Raw genomic sequence first — 21516 nt, 5'->3', positions numbered from 1 at the left:
TGTGTGTATTATATTCCTTTGTGGCATGCTTTGGTGTGAGTATGTCTCCACATTTGTCATCCTGTCACCCACAGATTATCAGAGCATTCTAGCAGAGCTGCAGTCTCCCGCTGCACTGCGCTCTGACTCCCACTTCCTGGAACCCGAACTCCCAGTCACTCCAAACCCTTCCCTTTCTCATCACCAGCCAGAGCCAGAAACCCCTTTGCCAGCCCATTCCCACTCTCAAGCTTTACCCTGGAGCCCCGAGATAGAACCCAGTAGGAGAGAGCCAAGCAGTCCCCCCAGGAGCCCCCCCAGACCCTCTGAGCTCTCCCTAACCTTCACAGCCTTTGAGCTACCTGATCCTCTTCCCTCCAAGGTCAGAAAGCCCCACATTGCTCTGAACGACCAGCTGCTGCTGAGCGAGGAGGAGGACAGGTCTTGTCATGAAATGGAGCTGACCTTCAAGCCCAGGTCACCCTCCTTCCCTACGATGTGCGAGTTAGAAGTTGACTTGGCTTACTCCACATCCTCGCCTTCGCCGGTGTCATCGTTATCGTCAATAACCCCTTCTTCACCTGAAAGGGCACAGAGATCAGATGCAGGAGCACAGACGGGTGGCACCAGATGGATGCTGGAGGATGTCCGGTTGAAAGGAAGCGAAAGTGAAGTGACAGAAGAAATAAATACGGTTGTTGAGATGTCTACAGCAGACATAGTGGGGGGGAACGAATTAGTCGGCATGTTGATAGAGCAGGATTTGATAAAAAATGTAGAAAGAAAATGTGAGATGATAACTCAAGATAGGTGTAGGCTGGCAGAGGAAAATAGCACTTTAGTGGAACAGAAGGAGGGATCTGTGCAGGGAGAGCAGCATGTGCTTGTTCAAGATGGGAATAAGGAGACAGCCTGTGAGGTAGAAGAGGTAGGTCATTTGCATAATCTGATGGAATTTGGCCATAGAGTGGAAAAAGGTTGTTCCTTAGTAGAAGCGGTGACCATTGAAGAGGATACTGATGAAAAACCACAGGTGAAACGGGCGAATGGGGACAGTGAGGAAGGAAATAACGAGAACAGAGACGGAGAAGCTCAGTGTACAGATCGAGGAGGGTTGTGTGGGAGTGACATTGATATTTGCGGGACATCAGAAGGGGACCAAGCAGCCGAGGACCAGGCTGTAGATCGCCTCTCCCCTCAACCCTGGGTTGAGGCGCTTGGAGAATCTCCTTCTACTGAATCTGCATCAAACGAGCAAGAGGAGGAGGGACACGGAGACGGACAAATCACGGAAGGAGCTTTAGGAGCTCTGACGGAGGAGGCGAAGAGTGAAGAAGGCACAGAGGAAAAAGAGGAGGGCGAAGAGTTGGTGGAGGCCACAGTTGAGGAGAAAAATAATCAGGTTGAACAGGCAGAGAAAAAAGACATGTGTTCACTTACAGGTTGGCACAGTGATACGTCCAGCGTCAACGTGGAACCACCAACGCAGGGTCGCAGTGTAAGCTCAGACCGGCTGGACAGACGGGAAAGGTGAGTCTCATCAAGTCGACACCTTTCATCTCACACTTTACCTGTGTCCTTCAATGTCAGTCCTGATCTTTATTCTTTACCCACCACCAGCCAAGAGAACTCCAGTGACTCCATCACTTCCTCGTCTAGAGGTGAATCAGGGAGATCCCGGCAGAACGGCAGCAGCTCAAAGCACTCACCTCAGGGCGGCTCCTCTGAGTCATCGAACGGCAGAAAGGAAGACGGAGCACTGGTGTCGGAGAAAAAAGTCAAGGTAAGGTGTCTGATAATAACAATAACAGTGAGTACAATTGAATAACAGACTCTAAACATATAGTGAAATGGTCTTTTCTATGTTTGCTATAAACTATATTGCATTCCAGGTTCCTCTTTTTGACGCAGCCAACCACAGAAATGAAGGACAATTAACTAATAGATGTGCTTTTTTTGACTGCATCCATGTGTTTGGGTAATGACTGTATGATGACTTCCTCAGCAGGGGGTTAATGTAGATTCCGGTTCAGAGGAAGAGCAGACCGTAACCACCAGAATCTTCAGGCGCCGTCTCATTTTAAAGGTACCATAGGAACGTGGAGAAGACGCTGGACGGGGTCTTAGTTTGGTTTGGTTTGGTTTTGTTTGGTCTGGTGTGTAAAGTAGTAGTTTTGCTTGGTGTTTTTCCTCTTTTCCCACGTGGCTCTGTGCGAGCAGAGACACTGTACTGTGTGTTTTGTGATCGTGACAGTTCATGGTGGAAAACTAACCTAGCGTTCAGGCTCTTTCTGGCATGGATACTCTTCTCTGTGGAGGTGTTGCTTTCGCGTGGGTTTTTATTAGTTCATGACGTTTAAATCCGTCGCTCGTTAGTTGTTTGTTCATGTGCTAACCACAAGTGCTTGCAGGGAGAAGAAGCAAAGAGCTTCCCCGGCGAGTCTATTACAGAGGAACATTATATGGACGAAGATGGTAACCTCATCAGTAGAAAAGTAACGTATAACTCATTTCCTTTTCCCCCCATTCAGCTGAAATATTACCCACCACAAGGAGAGTCACTTAACGTTTGTACAAAAGCAGATTTTTCCCATTTTTCCCCACATCCCTCTGCCTTGGGCAGGTGATTAGGAAGATTATTCGGAGGGTTTCTACTCCCACACCGGAAAGCCAAGGAGGTGACAGTTGGCACCAAGACCTCCGGTGCAGTCCCATTCTGCAGGACGATGTGTCCGAGGTTGGCATAAAGAAAACCTGAGTGTGTTCCTGGGTTTAAAGTCTAATCTCCACCGGATGCCTGGGCTGTTGTTATCTCCGTGTGAGAGAAAACAGCAGCATGTGGGAGTCTCGCATCTGGTGCAGATGTTTAGGCTTAAAGCTGCACGAGATAAGAATTAATGTTCCATACATCATATTTCACCAACCTAAGTCTCTAACTGAAATGCTTAAACCAAGGGCATTTTGAGGGGTAAATTGGGTTTTATTGATACCACATTTCATTTCTACTCATTGAATACGTCAAAGTCACATCCTAAGTCATGAAAATGTGCAGCTTTAAGTCAAATAAATGTTTTCTCTGTTTTCAGGATAACTGACCTCTCGTATCTCTCATCTCTTTTTAGACAGTGTGGTGTCCTTTGTATTTCCATAACATAAGGGAATGCTGACTCTGCTCCTCTTGACTGTGGTTTTTTTATTGGTCTTTTTAAAGCATTTAACTGATCATTCAACACTGTGACTAATCAGCGCGGTCACTCTGCTCTGAAAACATAATCTCCCTCTTGTTTCCAGCACTTTCCATATCAGTAGATTGTTTTTCTTCCTCCAGGTGTCTGTTTGGTGTGTGTGTGTGTGGTTTGGGTCTTTATTATAAACACATTTCTAACAATAATGATACTAACATTTACTAGTGTTCCTGTCATGTTGTGTTTTCTCTTTGTCTCATTTTTGCTGTTTCAGGTTTATGTGTTGGTGTGCTGCTTTCCCCCCCCCCCCCCCCCTCCTGTCAGATGAAAATTATAATTATAAACTGATTTTAATTTACATTTTCTTGTGTGTGTGTGTGTGTGTTTTTTTTTTCTTCTTTCTAGCCAGGAGATGTTCCAAGGAATAGCAGGCGGAAGGATGACAGAAGGTCGGGGGATAAGAAGCTTCACTCATAGGGATGGTTGTGCTTTATCAGGTACAGTAACTGACCTACCAGCACCTGTAATTCACACGCTGTGTCTACATTGTATACAAGATACACAGAGCGCTTATTACTGAGTTTCACAGCTGAACACTGGACAGAGACAAACCAAAATGCCTGTCCTCACACCAGAGGATAATTGGCATGATTTCAGTCCTGATCTTGCTCTTCTAACAATCGTGTTTACCTTTATAGTCTGATTTGAACAGATTATCTGGCCAAATTATCCTGTAGTGTGAGAGATTAACAGGCACGATTTTACAGCACATCAGAGTCTTCCTGAAATATTAAACATGTTTGAAATTTACAACAGAACAGTGATTGTTGATTGCGTCTTCTCAGCCATGACTTCATCCACAGTTTTTTTGCGTTTCTCTGCATAAAACATTACACACACACACACACACACACACACAGCAGCTGTCAACTGACAACACTGACAGTCCGCCTCCATGTCTGTTTATATTCTGAAGTCACGTTAAATCACGCGAGTTTCTGCGAGATCCCAAAATCCCTGTAATCTCCTCCCTGAAATCTTTTGATTAAACGCCAAGTGTGTGTTCCTGCGTCTTGACTGGATCGTCTAGTCTGAGCTTTCTCGGGATTAAAAAATTGGAAATCAGTTAGACAATTTGTTGTGTCAATACGTAGGTGCAGAAGTGTCTCTAAACACTCTCTGGAGATTCACTTCGCAGCTTCCTAATATAATCTCATCTTTATCTTTATGTCCGAGCGAGCTCGTGAGAGAACCCGGTCTGGATAATCCACAGCAGGTGAATGAGTGGATGTCCCGTGTCCTGCATGCTCAGACCAGGGCTCCACTGAGATTCGGTGGAGATTCGTTGAGCGTTTTAAAAGCCTTCCAGATCCAATTCTCATCCATTATTCAGAGTTTATGTCTCGATCTGATTTAACACACACACACACACATGATAGCTAGTCACCCCTCCCCAGATAGTCTCACTGCCCCCACAGACTGGTGTAGCCATCCACGCAAACAACATCGCTGAGTGAATAGAGGACGGTGACAATGAAAAACAGTGCTGAGTGCTGGAACACACCTCAGCAGTACATTGTCCCACTGACAGCGTCCATGCCTGGTTTTGTCCAGTGAATCCCCAGCTCACAACAGCGTTGTAGCATCCAGAAGGACTTTGTTATCCCTCCGGCCAGACTGTTAATTCCCGCTGTTGTTCACCCATGTGTTGTTTTTATCGCAGTGAATCATTTCCATCTGTACAGAACTGACATAGAAATCATGTGTCGCTGCCCGTAAGCCTGGCATTGAGTTTCTATGGAAACGCAGGTCACCATAACAACCCACACACCATCAAGTCAGCTTGAGTCTACCATGTCTACAGAATATTTCTGCCACTTTATTTGATCTTTAATCAAGCTTTTCCGACTGGAAGATGACGTTTGTAAACCACATAATCCCCACACATCCATGGAGAAAATAAGCATTTTTAGCTTGCAGGGACACTGGAGCTACTGGCTTTAACTGCCAAATTTGGGTCATTTAGATGAATTCGAATAAAGTATTTTAAACACTAAAGTCATAAAAATAATACATGTAAACTTAGTGATGGAGGCTCTGGTGGATCAACAACTCCTGTGTCCTGTGAGGTATAATTAATGATTTTCTCTATGGACTTTGGTGTGGGGAGTATGAAGTTTATAAAGCGACAGTTTCGAGTAGGAAAATGCTGTCTGACAGTGAGATAAAGTGTCAGACATATTCTTAAATGATCATAGATCTAAGCAGGTGCAGGTTTTATTTGTTTTTCTTTGTCAGTGAAGACATGTGTCCATATTTTAGGCTGGTTCTTGGTGATGGCAGCTTGCTGATGGTGCACACAGCAAAGTCAGTGCTGACTATGTGTCAGTACCTCATACAACTCCATCCATTCATCCATCTTCTACCGCTTTATCCTTGGCGTCACATCGCCAGTCCGTCACAAGGCCACATAGAGACAAACAACCATCCGTACTTGAAAAACATAAACAGATTAACATAAAATCTATTTTTAATAGGTGACGTATTTTGTGCCTCACAGGAACCGGGTGAGATGTTTCCTGGGAATAATTGATCAGAGGGCTGAAGAGTTGCCGTGTGAGGACTTCAGACCAGGGTCCAGTCTGCAACTGTCTGCTCCAAAACTAACGGTTTTTCACACGAGAGGAGTCGACCCTTGTGGCTTAACGCATGAGCATGAAAAACTCACTCACCCTGTCAATCAAAAGACCCAGGAGGTTCTCACTGTCCGACTGAGGTGGACCTATGGACCCACGATTCTGCTTCCTGTTTTTTGTGTGAGACGATAACACACCATCGGTGCACAGGTGAAGTGAGGGCTCTGCGAGGAGCGAGGTCTCCGGCTCTGGCAACCGCGAGGTGCAACTGTGACCAAAGATGGCACAAGAAGAGCTCAGTCCAGGACACAATAACACACAGAAAGAAAAATCTAACTGAACAATTCTGATTCAACTTCAACAACACTCGCCTTATAGTTTTTTCTTGAACCCATTGTTGTCGGGATGTAAATTGTTTTGGGATTTTTTTCTCCTCCTTTTTAAAACTTAAACTAACACAAGAGCTTTTTCTCCCTGTATATAATATTACAATGTGTAAAATTCTTAAACAAAGGGTTTGTTTCCGGTCGAGGACACTGTGGGGAGAGAGAGACCTTCTCAAGTGCTTTCACAATTTACCGAAAACAGTTCCACTTTTAAAGATTTGAGTGTAACTTCACAGGTTCTTGTATAATTAATTATTAGAGCAGGTATAATGTTTGTACATGAAAAGAAGAAGAAGAAGAAGAAGAAGCTGGTTTGATTTTAACAGAGGGACTTTCCAGAAATTAAAAATTTCAGTAATTCTCAAAAGTGGGAATGGATCTAATCCTGCAAAAAAAGAAAACAACGCAGCCTTTCAGAGTTACTCCTATTTTCATGCATGCTGTTCACATTATTTTAAGTACAATTTTTACAAGTTTGCAAACACTGTATTCAAATGACAAATGAAACCATTTATCTGTGTGCACATATATCCAAAACATTTGTCACCGATTTTATATTTTAAATTGAAAAACGACACCATTAAAGCATTTATCATGTCAGGGGAGGGGGTGAGGAAGAGAAAAAAAAAAAGTTCCATAGCTTCTTGAGGGTGTGATGTCTTGTCTATGTAAAACCAGGGAGCAGCTTCTGCTACAAGAACGAAATAATCTGAATGTAAATGCTGGAAGGCTGGCTCGCTGTAAAACTATAATTGTATTGTGCGTATTGGCTATAAGGTGTAGGAGTCTCTGTACACTGTTAGACTGTTTGTAATCATTTTAGCAGTGTGTCAATTTGGTTCTTTTCTAATGGCTGCTGTGGTGTTAAAAGGAAAACTGGGGGCATTTATTTTACATTTTTCTTTTTTACTTTGGTGAAGTATTTCCTTAATTTATACTTACACTACAGACACATTAAGACATGGTTTGACTGTAGCTCTAAATAGCATATTGTACGACAAATACACTGGATGGTCAAAAGCAATTATTTAAGCATTAAATAAATTGTGTTTAACTCTGAACCTGTGTGATTTTTCTAGGCTTTGGGAGTTTGTATATGCCGTGTCAAAACTAGAATTGTTTTCAGTAGATCATTGGCAGGTTTTTTGTTTTGTTTTTTAACTTTATATTACACTAGGGATTATCTTTTGTGCCCATGTAGTTAAAAGTGTGGTGTTCTACTGGTGCGATGGCTCAGTGCGCTGATGTCTATGCTGTGGACATGAAAACCATGTAACGTTTTTCCTTTGGTGGGAATCGGTTCGGGTGCTGTACCACATCCCCTTCCACTACTAGGGATAGAGGAGAATCCCTCGATATGGTTGGAACTCCCCAATTTTTGTCCATTTTATTGGATAATGTGTTTTCACCTGAGCAGATTTTTTGGATGTACAATTCTTACTAACAGCGTGAAGCCATGGAAATGTAACTAGCACTTTGGTTATTCAAGGTCTTTTAGAGGCTATGGCAGCAGCGATGCCATCACAAAATGTTTCAGACATCTTTAAAAAAAAAAAAAAACTTAAAAATGAAAAAAAATAATAATAATAATAAAAATGCATTGATTTCGCAGTACAGTTGTTCCTGCTCTTGTCTTTTGTGTCCTTGAACATTCATTATGTAAGTAATCTAGTGGCTGCAGTGTAGTGACGTGACGAGAGACACTGTCCTTTATTTAGAATTGTGTGTTTCTTTTTTTCATCAGTGTCCTTGTGCAGAAAAAGAATATTCACATGCTTTGAGCCAAAGAACAAGTTGCTCTCACGAGGATTGGCTTGATTTTTGCTAGAATAAATGTAGATATAATGCACATATAGGCAACGGGACATGCTTGATTTTAATGTTAATTAAGAAAAATTCAAACAAATGAGAGCAGTTCCAGTGACTCACACCTCAAGTGATGGGGGTGTTGGATTTCTTTTTAATATTACACATCTATTTAATTGGATAAATTGTGCCAATAAATCCTACGTAGCAGATACTCTTACATTACTTACTAATACAGTCTGATTAACCATGGTATTTAGAGAAGGAATACAATAAGGAATGACTTTGGCGTCTTCTAATTATATATCATATAGCACATGAGGCTGACTATTAAATACTAGCTAACTATTTTGATATTTGATTAATCAATTTTGTTTAGTTTTTCTGCTTTACACAAATAAGGCACAATGAGGTACATAAAAATAATACAATTTTAATATTTAACCTAAACGTTTCATTATTTCTGACTCAATTTATGTTGTATTTTAATATTTTAGACCTTATTTTTGTATAACTATGGAATATTCCCTATATTACTTATTGCATTATTTTTGTTTTGTCCATATTTTTTGTTTTGCTGTTCTTGTAGTTTATCATTTTATATATTTATATGTATTATGTTATATAAATATGTGTTATATATAATATGTGTTTATTGTACCATTTTTATTCGTGTTGTCATTGAGTTGATAAAGATTAGTTGTCACTGGTGCGGCACTGGGCGCTGCAGTACTGGAGACATCCTTTGGGTGACGCTGTGTCGACGTGCGTGAGCAAGGTCACACGGCGTAGCATTGTGCTGCTGTGTGTGCGCTCGCTCCATCAAACGCTGCTACCACCGTCTTCCCTTCCAATCCCCACACTGTGGCACAACCATGGCGGACAGCGCAAGCGAGAGCGACACGGACGGAGCGGGGAGTAGCTCGGCCACCCCGATGTCGTCTTCCGCTTCAAATTCGGGGAAGCCGAGCATAGTCATTTCACAGTTCCGCCTGGAGGAGCTGACCAACCGCCTGGCCTCGCTACAGCAGGAGAATAAAGTTCTGAAGATTGAGCTGGAGACGTTCAAACTCAAGTGCAAAGCGCTGCAGGAGGAGAATCGGGACCTCCGCAAAGCTAGCGTCACCATTGTGAGTAATGGTAGCAAGCTAACTGGCTAGCTACATGCTAGATCCACGCCACTTATTTTAATGTTGTATGTGTCTGTTAGTTTAGCTGCGGCGGTGGTTGGCTTCTTTAGTGCAACACTAGCGTCGGTGGCGCAGTTTATGTGTTTACATTTAGAGTGTTGGCGCATTTACAGGCACGATTCTGGTGTTTTGCTAGCTCTCCTCATATAAGCTAGCTGTGCCTGTGTTGCTAAATTAGCCAGCGGGCTAACTTTGGCTTTGGTGGTTGCACAGCGATAGCCGGCTAGTTTGCTGTGTTTTGTCAAGAATGATTAACCGTTACAGTGGCGAGCGTGAGTTTAGATTTCTCGAAAGAAGGTGAGTCATCTTCCTTTGTTAGTTTCAGGCTGTTTAATTAGCCGATTACTCACTCGCTGCTGGACACAGTCACCACAGTGTGTCAAACAAGGATATGGCTCGTGAGCAGTGTACTGTGTACAGGGATGGGACAGTACACGACCCACAATTAACCGATTGTGGTGGGTTTTCATTATAGGTATAATGGTAAATACGATAAACCTGAAAATGACCGTTATGATCGTGAGTATAATGTCGTAGTTATTTATTTTCAAAGTACCACAAGGAAAAGACTGCATTATTTTTTACCTGTCACTCCAGGACCTGGTTTATAATGATCATATTTAACATTTTTGTGTTTTTCACATAAAAATGTATCCATGGTAACGTCATAGTAACACTCTCAGCAATCTGCAAAACGTTTCTTATGCGATATTGTTGGTAATGCAAGTAATGTTTTTGTCATGATACAAACAATATTTAGGTACATTTTGACCACATTAGGGTCCGTCCACTTATGTGTAGTATAAATTAAAACATGTTATAATGACTTTTTTCACAATATTTCTTAAAGTCAAAATGTGTGTCAAATTATCATTTTAGATAAAATACAAAAGAAAAAGAAAGAAAACATGATCTCACATATCTGCACAAATACAGTAAAACAATAGTCTAAAAATGACCATTCTCTTTGGTATCATGGATTGTATCACAATAATAAGCACAATAAGGCCTTTATTAAACATCGTTCAGCCCTATTGTGAACACAAGTGTCTGTTCACTTATGTATAGTATATATTAAAACATATTATTGCTGTTATCAGAATAGTGTTGTAAATCTCAATTATTTTGGTGAGGATAAATGTGAATTAGGGCCAAAAAATGTTCCTGCTGCAAATTGCAAAAATATTTCTCAAAGCCTAAATGTGTCAAATTATCATTTTAGATTTAATTTGTCATGACATGTACCCATCGTATTCCGCAGACTGATGAAAACAATCTTTGTTTCTTACATATCTGCACAAATATCACGCAGTAATAATTTTAAACGTGTTATTCAGATGAATATTAGAATGATTATGTAAAAATTACCATTTCCAACATCGTGAATCATGGCGCAATTGCAATATCAGTCAAAATAATCACAATTAGATGTTAATCCTGCAGCCATAATGTGAATGGACATTTTCATATGGTCTGGTGCTTAGTGCTGAATGAAATAAATAGCCCAGCAGCAGCATTGGCATGGACCTATGTGTCATATATCGTCATGCACGGTCTATTAGCCTTAGTGTCATAAAATTGTGTAACCGATCTGCTGGATAAATGGTAAGTATGTAGGCCAAACTTAGCGAGCTCTTCTTAGCTAAATGCCAGGCTCACATGTTGGTAAATCAGCCACACTGCAACCTGGACCCACTTAATGTTCAAAGATTATTTAGCTATTTAGTTCTCTATTGTCCTCACTGTTTTTGGACAACTGGCAAATCTTTCCAGCTGGCAAAACAGAATGCTGCTTTGAAGTCGGCAAAGAGTGAGGGTGGAGGAATTTGAGAGTAGTGCTACAAGGACAGACAGATCATCACTTTGTAATGCTAGATGCTGTAGCCGTCTCAACACATTTCCCATGTTTCACTCTTTCCTCACTGTCAGTCATCCGCAGTTTCTCTTGAGTCATTAGGGGAAAAAACTGTTCCCCTCCTTGGCTGAGGGATTTTACTGCAGTAGATTTTGGTTGGGCGTGTGTCGGATGCCTCTATACACCGTTGATTGTAACAGTTTAATCAGAGTAAATGTGATAATCAGTGTGATATGCAATACTGTGATATGCTGTGTCACTCACTGACGTTTGCCTCTGCTGTCGTCTCCCTTGATTTTCATTCCGCAGCAAGCAAGAGCTGAGCAGGAGGAGGAATTTATCAGCAACACCTTATTCAAGAAGATCCAGGCCCTCCAGAAGGAAAAGGAGACCTTGGCAGTCAACTATGAGAAGGAAGAGGAATTTCTCACCAATGAACTGTCAAGGAAACTCATGCAAGTGAGTGGGAACGACACACGTTTGTTGTAGTTGTTTACATCATGCACACTTGAGAATATCTTCACAGCAATTTGAACTTTAACACTGTTTGATGATGAAAGTCACTGTATAGAGAAGATTTCTTCATGCTCATGCAAAATTGGTGTCTGCAGCACTGTCCAAGCATGTTTGTCAAAAGTTGTCTTGGTGAGAGTGTGTATTTATGCACTCCACCCTGTATGAGTGCACAGCAGCAAGTGCATTATCAACTGTCCTGGTACTTGGCTGAAGCCTGGAAAGGCTCAAGATGACTTCATTGCGGCTGCTAGCTTCTCTACATGACTCTCAAATTACGCTCCCCCTGACTATCGCTTATTTGGTTGTGACTCCTTTCCACATCTTATTTTCCCCCAACTCGGGAGCACACAGCATGTGCATGCAAACACTCAGTGGCCAACTGTAGGGTGACTGATGGCGTGTCGATGTGTAAAGAAGTGGGAATCTGGGAGGGACACCTGCAAATACTGCAGCTGACCCTGCTTATGGTCAAACATACAGACTTGTTGGGGATTTTGTTGTCATGCTCACTTTACATTAAACAGACCTGTGCCTGGGTCTGCCTGTAGACTTGGTGATGACATATTGCCCATAATGTACATGTAAGTTTATATACAATATGGGCATGTGTTTTGCTCTGGTGATGATAGAGGGAAAACTCATTATTTATTTTTATTGGGTGTGTAAATACCGCTGTACTTTCTTATTCTGCTCTACATTTTCCCCATCATTACTTATAAAAATTGACATTTTTTGCTGAAGTTGTGTAAAAAATTAAGTTGCCAAATTATGAAAGTGCCTCGTCTTGGGTTACAATTAATCAGTGCTTCTCTCGACACATTTTATGACCCATACTCCTTTAAATTAATATATTCCAATGTGCCTGTGTAGTTTTTTTCCCTTTCAGAGACAAAGCTGATTGAGTGTTGGTGTTGGCTGAATTGCTGTTATTACTAATGCATGTACTAATGAAAGGAAAAACTTATGGTTGCCGTTACATACAGCATGCACACATTACTTCTGTGCTCTGATGTTGCTTACAAATAGCCTCTGTTCAAAGGACAGTGTGTGTGTAAACAGACATTTTCACAGGCTTGGGCGTATTGTTTGGACAGTATTGTTTGTAGTATTGTAGCTCTCATTAGCTCCTGAAATGAGTGACATGCTCATTTTATTGCTTGAGACCAAGCACCTGGCTCTGTTCAATGTTTTGTTTTATAGATTATAAACAAGATGGAGCATTACCACATGAGTTGTCCTCAAAATATAAACTACTACACTTGAATGCAAGGGCAAGATTTGTTGATTTAAGTATTTTTTTTTTTAAATTGGCATAGAATTAAATTTCAGCATTTCCAATTTCCCAATGAAGTTGTTTCAAATTGTGATCATCTTATGCAAACACATCATCTCACTAATATAATAAAGACCAACTGTCAAGCCGGTGACACACTACAACATTTTTTGCCGGATTTTACCCACGTTTCACACTTGGGCAAAGTCTGCACCACTCAGCACGAGTTGGGGACAATCGGCATAGCCAGTTGGCACAGAAATCTGTTAGTGTGTGAGGGATAAAGACCTGACCGTACCTCAGTCACAGCCAATCAAACACGTTGCGACTCTGGACGCAGTCAGGTAGTGGGTGTTTCTCAGAGCAGATAGCTGCGCAAAGAACAGCAACAGTGAACCGCTTGTCATCCATGTTTGTTTACCCTTCGCACGGTCGCTCTCGTAGACTGTCTCGCGAGAGTGTGATACATTCGGTCGGTTTGACAAATCACGTCGTCTGTGATCCCCAGTCTTTCAGTCGCATTACAAAGAAAGTCGGTTGTTCTCCGAGTCTTTTCAAAATCGGTGAAGACTGAAAGTCGTGTAGTGTGTCCCCAGCTTCAGTTACGTCATTCCGCTCCAGACGCCAACGATCACAGAATATAACAGACCGTATCAACAACAAAGGTGGTGGTGCCCTAAGACTTTTGTACTCTTCTGTATGCTACAGCTATAGACTCTGATGAGAGGAGAATGCAAAGGATGATGGGTATGCATGAGCTGATGGTCTCTGTAGTTCTCACCTCTCTCTGCTTTGCTCCATTGTGGCTGAAACAAAACTAAAAAATGTTGCCTGATAGACTGGTTGTTTGATACTGTCACATCTCTGTGTGATGGTGTTAAGACTCGTTGTTGTTGTGATATTGTGAAAGTGACAAAACCATTATACCCTATAGTTAACACGTTCCTTGTAAAACTGTGGAGTTGTGGCCTGGTTTATAATGGCTAGTAGTTGTATTAACCAAAGGGTGGAGCCCTGTCAGCACAATTCCTAAAATTTTTGGTTTGTTAATTAGAAGAAAGTGGCTGCACTGGGTGTGTCCATTGCCTCCGTTGCCTGTGCTCTCAGCCATGACTCTCCTGCCAGAGCAGACTGTATGGATGCAGTCATTGTAAGTTAAGACAAACTATTCTTATTGTTTCTGTTTGTAGCATAATGGAAATTTATTTTCCCTTTTCCCGGCTTCTCCCATAAAAGAATTTACATCACTTTCCCCGTAATGGTAATGAGTAATGGCTTATATAATCTATCACACAGACGTCTCGCTTTGAATCGGTTCAGAGCCGCACCCATTCTTTGTACTGGAGAGATGCCAGAGGTGGTTTCTTATGTTGCCAAATCATTATTTTACACTGTTTATATCCCAGAGAACTTGCTTCAGGAGAAACTGAATCATTGACTTCCTGTTTGTTTATATTCTCAATGTGTACACAAAATATCATGATCTGAGGAAAGTTTATTAGTTCATTGTGGTCATCAAATGGTTTTGTATGATTCACCACCAAGTCTCTTGTTTTGCTCTTATTTCTCTTCCTACTTTTCTCTTCCCTTGTTTGAATTCATCTCCCCTTTTCCTCTGTCCATGCACTTTCCTTTCATTTGTTTCCCGTCGTAGCTCCAGCATGAGAAGGCAGAACTGGAGCAGCACTTGGAGCAGGAGCAGGAGTTCCAGGTTAACAAGCTCATGAAAAAGATCAAGAAGATGGAAAATGAAACTATCTCCAAGCAGTTAACACTGGAACAGGTACAGTGTCAAGCATTGAAACAAGTATCTCTGAAGTCAGTTGTCCCTGCTTTTTTGTTTAGTGGTGTGAGATGGTAACATTTCATCATTCTTAATTCTTCCCCCTGAATGTTTGCTGGAAAGAGCATTTCGGTCTGTGGCTGGGTCAAACCTGTGTTTGCAGAAGCCACACCACAGTGTTTCCATGCTCTGATGACAGGATTTTTCTGTCGCTGTGCTTGCATGTATTCATTGTTTCTCTTCAGACTCATGCTCATGTAATGCCAGTGTGCATTTTGCCCAAATGTGAGATGCAACAAAAAAAAACAGTAGCTTATTTAGTTTCATGGAAATTCTGTAGACCGTTCTGCACTGTGGGTTTTTTCTCCCACTCTGTTAAGACCAAGCTGACATAATAAGTGAAGCTCTCTGTAAGAGAGGCTTATCTTGACAGAGACCTTGATTTTGCTGCAGGGTTTTATGTGCAAATCCATGAATGCTTTCCAATGTCAGTCTCTGCAAATGACACTGTTGTATTTATTCTGCAGTTGAGGCGGGAGAAGATCGACCTTGAGAACACATTAGAGCAGGAACAAGAAGCCCTGGTCAACAGACTGTGGAAAAGGATGGACAAATTGGAGGCTGAGAAAAGGTGTGAAATGGTGACCGTTTTTAATTTTCTGCTACTTGTGAGCCTGGATTCAGAACGTTTTACTCCCATATTCATACGCCAAAATATCATTAATAAGCTAAACTAAACAAAGATGTCCAAAAGCTCCAGTTTAAACAAGTCTTTAGTTGCATCTTTTGACTTTCATTCGCGCAGGGCCGATACAAACTATTATATTCACTGTGTAATATGTTGAAAAAATTGAGAAAAAATTTTCAATGTTACCCAAACCTCTAAATTATGCTCTCGAAAGTAGATTTTTGTGTACAAACCAACTATATTTAGTGTCCTGTTCTAGAGGAGCAAAGAAATCAGATGATGGTCACATTCAAGAGGCTAAAGATAAATAAATTGGCCAGTAGTCTTACACTTTTTTCCTACTGTTGGCTTTGACAGATAGTGTTTGAGTGAGTATATATTTTTTCTTGGTTGCTGTAATTGATGATTCATTTGCCCATATTTCTTGTCCCATGTTTGTCTCTGACAGACACACAAACACTCCCTGGCAATTATAAAAATACATGCCACTCTAAACAAGTTACTCTGCTTTAGTCTTCAATGTTGTTTTCTTTTTAAACTAGAATCCTTCAGGAGAAGTTAGACCAGCCTGTGTCTGCTCCTCCCTCTCCAAGAGATGTTTCCATGGAGATAGACTCGCCAGAGAACATGATGCGGCATATCCGCTTCCTGAAGAATGAGGTGGAGAGACTTAAGAAAAGCCTGCGCACCACTGAGCTACAGCGTAAGTTGTCACAAGATACACGGGGCACTGTGCGCGTGCTCTTAAATGTGGACTAAGGATGTGGTTGGTGAAAGAAGCAGTGAGTGGAAAAGGCACCCTGTACCTGCTGGTTTTACATAGAAAAAGAACAGGAGACTTTCTGGCTTTGTGTTGACATGGTTTACAGCATCGTTACCTTCTCATCAATCACTGGTCACCACGAAGATACTTAAGGGTCCATGGTCCATGAAATGGCAATTTCCCCTTAATTCCCCCCTTAAAAAAAGGGGGTTAGCATCTTAACCTCTTGAAACTAAACTTTCTTGTATCTATCACTGCTCTACTATGCTAAATCGTATCATCAGTGTTGTTTCAGTTCAACATCACTAGTTTGTCTTAAACACAAATGCACCAGATGTGAGTTTACAAAAATCTTACCACTGCTTTATCTTATATGCCACATGTTTTTGTTTGTTTTCGGTTTTTAGGGTGAGATACAGAATGTTAAGGGATTATCAGTGAAAAAACCACTCACTAAATTCATTCAAGATCATCCAATAAGATAAAGAATCAGAATTCCCTAAACAAGATTCACTGTACCACTGATATTAATATTTAGGAAGAAAACTAAGGCCTTCTGACTTCAGATGAAGGTAAATTATGACTTTATTTATCAGGCATAAAGCAAGAATCAGTATTTTCCTGCTTTTTCAGTACCTGAGATAAATGAAGGGCAGAGTTGTTTTCAGTTTTATTTCAGAAACCTTGCACTGTCTCTCTCCTGCCGTCACTCTGCTGTAGATTGTTTCCCCAAAACAAAACCTGTTACTAGGAGATGTAATCCATATACTTATTCTTCATAAAGGACATGAAGTGAGGTTGAGACGTGAGGCCGATTTCAATTCATTTCATATCATTCACAACATCTCAATGTACAACAGAACAGTCTTTTAAATTTTTATTTGGTTGGAAGTTTTGATTTAACATCCAGTAAGAATGCACAAGTGTCATTCTGCATCCTATTGTCTATGCTTTGATTTTGCCACTAGAGGGAGCTGTTAGTCCAACCTAATATGGGGTTTTGGGAGCTGAGACAAGTAGCAAGAAGATGAAAATGACATGGCATTTCTCGACTGATTCATTTATAGTAGAGATCAACAACAATCCACCATCACCTTGAGATCATTGTAGTAGGTTTTAGGAAGGTATTGTCATATTGAGAGACATTGTTTTACGGGGTCTTGTTGTGCAACAGTTTTGACAAGATGCACATAAATGCAGATGAGCATCTTGCATACATGTGACAAGATGTGACAGCATCTCAGCTGATGTCTTCTATGTCCCGCCCCCTTCCAGACACAGAGAAGCGTGCCCAGTACATAGAGGAGGAGCGACACATGAGGGAGGAGAACATCCGACTGCAGAGGAAGCTCCAGAGAGAGATGGAGCGCAGGGAAGCCTTGTGCAGACAACTTTCGGAGAGCGAATCCAGTCTGGAGATGGACGATGAGAGGTAGAGAGCAATGTGTCCCGCGACTCGACGGATGAATACAAATTCCAAAGAAACCTTAGAGTGCAAAACCATGTGTGTGTGTGTGTGTTAGCAAATTAACTGCAACGGATAAAAGGAGCTTCATCTTAAAATTGCTTGGCCAGTTCATGGCAGTCTGACTCGAGAGGCTTTTCTCTCCACTCATCATTTATGCTGTTGACACGGCTGAGTGGATGAAAGGTTAGAAAGAAAACAGGGGGGGGGGGGCAACAGCCATGTTGCCAATGTTGGTAGTTGCGCAGGCACTGTTATTGTAAGCAGTTTATTTGGCAGTAAATGGATTATTTAAATTATTTTTTGGAATCCTTTTAACCACAGCCACTCATATTCTTCAATTAATACACGTGTGTTTGTTGTATTGGCTTTTTTAACACAGCCACAAAAATACTTTCACTCTATTTTACATTTAAGCTGTTTTTGAGACTTCTCATTTATTTTACCTGGAAAAACTGAATGTTTAATACATTGCACCGTTGTAATGCAGTTGTTGTTTGTTCATGGCTAATAGCATCAGGGCATAGTAAACATGTTCATGTCTGCATACACAGGATTGTGATCACACTGATGTTTGGTGACATGAAAACTTTCCTTCTCATAACCCGCTCATCTCATCCCATCAGGTACTTCAATGAGATGTCGGCACAGGGTCTGCGGGCAAGGACTGTATCCAGCCCCATCCCCTACACGCCCTCGCCCAGCTCCAGCAGACCTATATCCCCTGGTAGGTACAGCTGAGATTACGCCATCCAGGTTGTACTGCAGGCAACAAGATGTACACACAGTTTCAGCTCAATAAACCCCTCTGGAAAGGGCAACCATAACAAGTATGGCGGGAACAACTCTAGTGTCTTTATGAAGTTTTAATTCACACACTGGGTAGTTAGGTTGTAAACCGACAAATCGTACCGGTTCTGATGATTAGTAGTTAGTTATTAGTTAACATATAACAAAAGAGCTTCAGTAGCAAAGCTATGACCCTAACCTCTGGAGCTGAAGCCATGTTTCATTGCAGTCATTTGACAAGGACTTGAATGCCAACTTAATACATCCTTACTGGTCAAAAACTGGTTTAAACCCAGGGCTAAACAGGCTTTTTGATTAGTGAGAGTGAGGCATAAAATCCTGGGTGTATGTGTGATTCTGAGTTCTGAAATGCAGGAAGGTATTTTTTTGTTCCAGCAAGATATCAGATTACATCCCTAATGTTTGCTCAGTGATTAAACAGACCTGCATTGTTCTTTCAGTTCTGTCAGTCAGGTACAAACTGCCCTCGCCCAGTCTTTTTGGACTAAGTAATCCAGGAACTGGTGTTAAGAGAAACTCGAGTACTTTGCATTAAACATACAACAGTACACAAAGCATGTGTAATTGTGTCTTCCTGTCTGCTGCTCCCTCTCACAGGTCTCTCATATGGCAGCCACACAGTCGGCTTCACCCCTCCTGCTACACTGTCCAGAGCTGGCATCTCCCACTATAACACTCCTGCCCTGCACGTTCACGGGAGCTCCTCTCATGCTGTAGCAGTAAGTAACTTTGTCCCACGCCGTCCTCCGTCAAACTCCAGTTAAATCATCAGTGTTTTTCTCAGGATGTAGCAGGTGTTGACAGGGGAGTAGCGGTCCCTCTGCTCATTACTTTGGTGTGAGGTCATTTCTCATGAGAACCCAAATCAGGTCACTGTGACACCAATCTGACTGAAACTGGAAGCTTCAAAATTTAAAGCTGCATTTCATAACTTTTGTTGTTTTTCAAAGAATGGGGGGGATGGGGTGTTTGTGTGGATGAACCAGCAGTAGGGGAGAAGTGTTTCCTGTCTAACTGCTAAAAGACTAGGTTTTTTGAACAGTATAATTTACTTCTGACACGTTTGTTTGACTGTTTCTGTTCTAACTGAAATCAAATCACTTCCTGTGCCAGCACGGCAATGTAACCCGACGACAGCTGATAGACTTCTGTGTGCACTGAGCTGACAATGGTTTAAATGTAATGGATATTTGATCATGATTAAAAGCTGCGGCCCACAGTTTTTTTTTTTTATCATTTGTCAAGATTTAGCAAATGGCCTACTGTACTTGGTGGACAGTCGGTCACTGTGACCTGAAAGACGAGAGCGTTTAACACCATAACAACGTAGCTGTTTGTCAGAAGCCTGTGACTGTGAGGGAGGAAACATGACTCACAAACAATCTTATTTTCCTTCAGTGGTTTGGAAACATGGAAAAGCTGTCTAATGAAAAATATTCCGGCAATGTACGACCTCCCTTTTTTACTCCCTATTACGTAGTTGTCTCCTCCAGCCTAAAACTTTTTAAACATTTAAGCGATGAGAAAAGTTCATCTTGTTTTTCTGTACAAAATGTTGCCATTCACTTGTTTCATTTAAGATAAGTGGCTTCATTTTCCTTCTTTTTCTTCCTTAAACAGAGGCCCTCCCCAAGAAGAAGCACCAGCCCCGACAAATTCAAACGACCAACACCCCCACCCTCCCCCAACACGCACTCAGGGGCCCTGCAGGCTCAGCCTCCGCTACCCCCACCGGCGCAGCCCATGGTCCAGTCCATGTCCTCCCCGGCAGCTATGTCACAGCATGCAGCAGCACAGCAGCATCCCTCCCAGCCTTAACGCCACACACACACACACAGTCTCTGTCTTTTTGCCCCAGTGCGCCCACTGAATGCCACGATGCTACCGCAACAGCAGCTTCCATCATTACCAGCTCTGGAAGTCAAGTTTCTAACTCTTTACCAACTCCAAAAAAAAGAAGCAGCTTCAAAAAGTTTTAAGGTGGACGGAAACGAGGCGGCGGCTCGGTGGAGTTTGCCGCCGGCCAAATCCACGCGCGGCGTCGCTTACCTACTCTTAAAAAGGAATGGATGGACAGAAAAATAATCGCTTCTGGGATTTGTGGGCCAATCATTTGTTCCACCTTCTGTCTTGTACATGTTATGTTTTTGATTTCTTTGCTTGGGACTTTTAGCTGGTCGGAATTGTTGTTGTGGCGCTTCTAAGACAGCACAAACAGCACATACAGTACGTTTCATGGTGGTGTTTTGCGATAGGTTTGATGTTTGGATCGATGGATCGACGGATGGATGTGTGGCTAGAGAAATGAATTTATAGACCGATGTGATTGATTCTTTTGCGAGCCTATAATCTGACACTCAATAGCAGTCATGTCCTCCACTTCAATCTAACCCCTAACCCCCTTTATGTCTCTGATGGCAGTGTCAACTGTTCAACCTGACCCCCAAGTGCAAAAAAAATGGATTTGATTAGGTCAAACAGAGGTTTCATGAAAAGCTGCGAGGAGTTTCTCCGTTATGGGGCATTTGTCAAACAGGGCAAGTGCCACAGACATTTACATTTCTGAAAGCATTCGAGGCTCTGCTGCTCTTCAGTGATAGTGAAAGGAATTTAAAAAAAAAAAGAAGAAAAAAAATACACATCAAGGAGGACGGATGCTGGTACATAACCACAGATAAATGTTGCCTTTTGAGGTGTTTAAAATGTAGTCTGAGGTGTTACAACTTAGTCATGTACTCAGTCTCTTCTCTGCTCTTATCTCTCTCTCTCTCTCTGGTGTATTTCTGAAAGCTTGTATCATCCTAATGGAAATTCCTCATCAAAAATAGGAAAAAAAAAAACAACATGATGCTCTTTACACTAAATATACATACTGCTAAAACATTCTAAATGAATGGTACTGTTGAACTAAATTTCTATGTCTGATTAAAGCTCTTGAGATGACGACCTATGTTTTTAATCTTCAGTTTTTATTGAGAGGTAGTTAAATGTTTACAGGCAAAGCTTTGTACGCTTCAGAACTATTGCAAATCGTATTTCTTTTTTTGTTTTTTGGATTGATTATTCTGTGTGTTGTGTGTTTGTCAAGATTATTTCTCTTTTAGTTGCATTTAGTGTTACCAGATAAAGAGAAAGCCGCCAGCCACCGATGTCCCGCGAATCTCTTCACATCAAAACTGGT

At 41.6% G+C, this 21516-nt stretch overlaps 2 protein-coding genes across 41 annotated transcripts in view; both read left to right on the top strand.

Annotated features, from left to right (window-relative positions):
* Window positions 1–7247, top strand: part of LOC131473785 (ankyrin-3-like) — a 126617-nt gene extending 119370 nt beyond the window's left edge. For 35 of the 40 annotated variants that reach the window (XM_058651285.1, XM_058651282.1, XM_058651299.1 and 32 more), the window contains 7 exons: window positions 75–1509; window positions 1600–1762; window positions 1985–2065; window positions 2391–2474; window positions 2603–2716; window positions 3570–3661; window positions 5725–7247. In XM_058651285.1, the coding sequence (XP_058507268.1) occupies window positions 75–1509; window positions 1600–1762; window positions 1985–2065; window positions 2391–2474; window positions 2603–2716; window positions 3570–3641 (1949 nt within the window). In that variant the 3' untranslated portion in view covers window positions 3642–3661; window positions 5725–7247. The remainder of the gene's footprint in view (window positions 1–74; window positions 1510–1599; window positions 1763–1984; window positions 2066–2390; window positions 2475–2602; window positions 2717–3569; window positions 3662–5724) is intronic. The other 5 variants (XM_058651302.1, XM_058651313.1, XM_058651308.1 and 2 more) reach the window with 3 other exon arrangements.
* Window positions 7248–8753: 1506 nt separating this feature from the next.
* Window positions 8754–21278, top strand: LOC131474364 (coiled-coil domain-containing protein 6-like). The gene is made up of 9 exons (XM_058652179.1): window positions 8754–9122; window positions 11347–11496; window positions 14481–14609; window positions 15137–15240; window positions 15840–16000; window positions 17336–17492; window positions 18152–18252; window positions 18933–19054; window positions 19956–21278. Exons 1-9 carry the CDS (start codon window positions 8868–8870, stop codon window positions 20151–20153), a joined length of 1377 nt encoding a protein of 458 aa, XP_058508162.1. The 5' UTR covers window positions 8754–8867; the 3' UTR covers window positions 20154–21278.
* The last annotated feature ends 238 nt before the right edge of the window (window positions 21279–21516 follow it).

Source organism: Solea solea, chromosome 15 (genome assembly GCF_958295425.1).
Source record: "Solea solea chromosome 15, fSolSol10.1, whole genome shotgun sequence".
NCBI lineage: Eukaryota > Metazoa > Chordata > Actinopteri > Pleuronectiformes > Soleidae > Solea > Solea solea.
The sequence above is the reverse complement of the archived record's forward strand: the minus strand, read 5'-3'. Positions and strand labels throughout refer to the sequence as shown.